At 74.2% G+C, this 2,351-nt stretch overlaps 1 protein-coding gene across 1 annotated transcript in view; it reads left to right on the top strand.

Annotated features, from left to right (window-relative positions):
* VWA5B2 (von Willebrand factor A domain containing 5B2) overlaps window positions 1-2,351 on the top strand; it is a 10,516-nt gene that overhangs the window by 2,917 nt on the left and 5,248 nt on the right. The window contains exons 4-12 of the mRNA XM_026045242.1: window positions 50-61; window positions 156-310; window positions 612-743; window positions 861-985; window positions 1,062-1,229; window positions 1,299-1,409; window positions 1,515-1,723; window positions 1,843-1,957; window positions 2,045-2,230. Of these exons, the coding sequence (XP_025901027.1) occupies window positions 50-61; window positions 156-310; window positions 612-743; window positions 861-985; window positions 1,062-1,229; window positions 1,299-1,409; window positions 1,515-1,723; window positions 1,843-1,957; window positions 2,045-2,230 (1,213 nt within the window). The remainder of the gene's footprint in view (window positions 1-49; window positions 62-155; window positions 311-611; window positions 744-860; window positions 986-1,061; window positions 1,230-1,298; window positions 1,410-1,514; window positions 1,724-1,842; window positions 1,958-2,044; window positions 2,231-2,351) is intronic.

Raw genomic sequence — 2,351 nt, 5'->3', positions numbered from 1 at the left:
CGCCGCGCGTCGCCGCCGAGCCCGGGCCCGCCGGCCTGTGCCGCCACAGGTCGGCCCTATGGTGATTTTCAYGGCTTCCTCAGTCTCCGCCGGGGCGCGGGGGGCAACGCGGGCGGCCCCGGCGCTGCCTCATCCTCATTCTGCCCCTGCTGCAGCCCCACGAGCTGCTTCGGGGGCCCCGGCGCGCAGGATGAGACGGCGCCCGGCGCGTCACCCCAGAGCACCGACGTCCTCCGCGGGGTGCCCTGCAATCCCTTTCCCTACGAGTTCGCCTTCGAGCTGCTGGTGAAGGGGCCCTGCCTGCTGGCGGGTAGGACAGATCTGTATCTTTGTTACTTCTGCTCTGCGGTGTGGTGATGAGCAGGGGCACACCTGGGTTTCGGGCGGAACGAGCTCTCCCACCCCAGCGGAGCTGGGKGGGTAGGCTGAGACCCGCCTCCAACTTGGTGCACATGTGGCAGCACTTCAGCTGCTGGCGATCAGTGCGCAGCTCTGCTCGCCTCCCTTKGAGGAGGGATGGAGGGGCTGCTGCGGAGGGGAGCAGGGAGAGGCTCCCTGGATTCCCATGGGAGAGCTGTGCTGGGTGCGAGGGGCTTGGCGCTGTCCCACAGGCCTGGAGAGCCCCTCGCAYGCGCTGCGCGCCGACGCCGAGCCCTGGGCCAGCTCCGCCGCCACCGTCTGCGTCACGCTGGCGGAGCAGCACCCCTTCGACAGGGACGTCGAGATCATCCTCTACCCGTGCGGTAAGCGCGCGGGCCGGGCGCGCCGCAAGGGTGGCACCTCTGCGGAGCTCGGGGTCAAAGCCCAAAACCCCTGGGGGTGTTTATGCCGTGGGGCCGCCCCGACGGCCCCGTCTGCAGAGCCGCACAGCCCGCACCTGGTGCTGGAGGAGGGCACCATGACGTACCCGGAGTACGAGGCGCACGTGCGGCGCCGCCGCGACTATGGCCGCGTGGCCAGCAAGGACGGCGGCGGCGACAGACAGGTAGCGGGCGGCGGGCGGGCGCGCGCGGGTGGCGGCGGCGCTGCGGTGCGAGGACGGCCCTGCCGCCCGCGCGCAGGTGGCCTTTGTGCGGAAGCGCTTCCACAAGGACATCTCGGCCAACCCCGTGCTGATGCTCAACTTCTGCCCCGCCGCCGAGGGCGGCCCCGGCGACCTGCAGAGCGTCACCCGCGAGCTGCTCTTCCTGGTGGACAGCGCTGGTGGCGCCCACCTTGAGGGGCTCAAGGTGAGGCTGGCGTGGGMGCCGCGTGGCCCCCGAGCCGCCCGGCCCCACGCCGTGCCGCCCGGCCCGCAGGAGGCCTTGCTGGTGGCCGTGAAGAGCCTCCCGCCGGGGACGCTGCTCAACGTCGCCGTCTTTGGCGCCGACGTCCAGCCGCTCTTCCCGGCCAGCCGGCTCTGCGGCAACGTGAGTGTCCCGAGCGGCCTCTCCGCTTGGAGCCTGTCCTTACCCGYGGTGCCATGGGCCTGTGTGGCGGCACTGGTGCCATGGGCATGTGTGTTGGTGCYGCAGGACACGCTGCGGCGCGCATGCCAGCACCTGGGCGCGCTGCGGCCCGCGCCGGGTGGCAGCGACCTGCTGGCGGCCGTGAGCTGGGCGCTGGCGCAGCCCCTGCACCGCGGCTACCCGCGGCAGCTCTTGGTGCTGGCCGCCGCCGCCGTGCCCGCCGCCGCCGCGCGCCGCGTCCTGCAGCTGCTGCGCCGCCACGCCGGCACGCTCCGGTACGGCGGGGAGGCTCCCTGCGTCCCCAAGCGCCACCGGCGCGCAGACGCCGCCGCTGCGGTGCTGCTGGCGGCACGGCCCTCGCGGGGCACTCTGCAGCGCGTCGCCCTCTCCGCAGGTGCTTCTGCTTCGGTCTGGGCCCGCGGGCCGGCCGGCGGCTGCTGGTGGCCATGGCCGAGGCCGGCCGGGGCCACGCTGAGTTCCTGGGCCCGGCCGAGCGGCTGCAGCCCAAGGTGCTGACCGCGGGTGGCCGCGGGGCACGGGGGCGGGTGGACTGGCGCCGCTGCGCCCGGTGCCACCGGCTCCCTGCCCTGCCGCAGCTGATCAAGTGCCTGAAGAAGGCGATGGAGCCGGCCCTGAGCGACATCACCATCGACTGGTACGTGCCCGACAGCCTCGAGGCGCTGCTCTCGCCCACCGAGATCGCCACGCTCTACCCGGGCGACCGCCTCGTCACCTACTGCACCCTCTACAACGTGGCCCGCTTCCGCCACCCGCGCCCGCCGGTGAGACCCGACCCGTCCCGTCCCTTCCCACCGTGTGCCCCGCGCACCGGCGCTGACGGCGGCACCGCTCCGCGCCAGGGCCGGGGCCGGCCGCGCCGGGGCTCCCGGGGCTCCGCGCCGC

This window comes from Nothoprocta perdicaria, unplaced genomic scaffold, assembly GCF_003342845.1.
Source record: "Nothoprocta perdicaria isolate Ctin4 unplaced genomic scaffold, notPer1 scaffold_4, whole genome shotgun sequence".
NCBI lineage: Eukaryota > Metazoa > Chordata > Aves > Tinamiformes > Tinamidae > Nothoprocta > Nothoprocta perdicaria.
The sequence above is the reverse complement of the archived record's forward strand: the minus strand, read 5'-3'. Positions and strand labels throughout refer to the sequence as shown.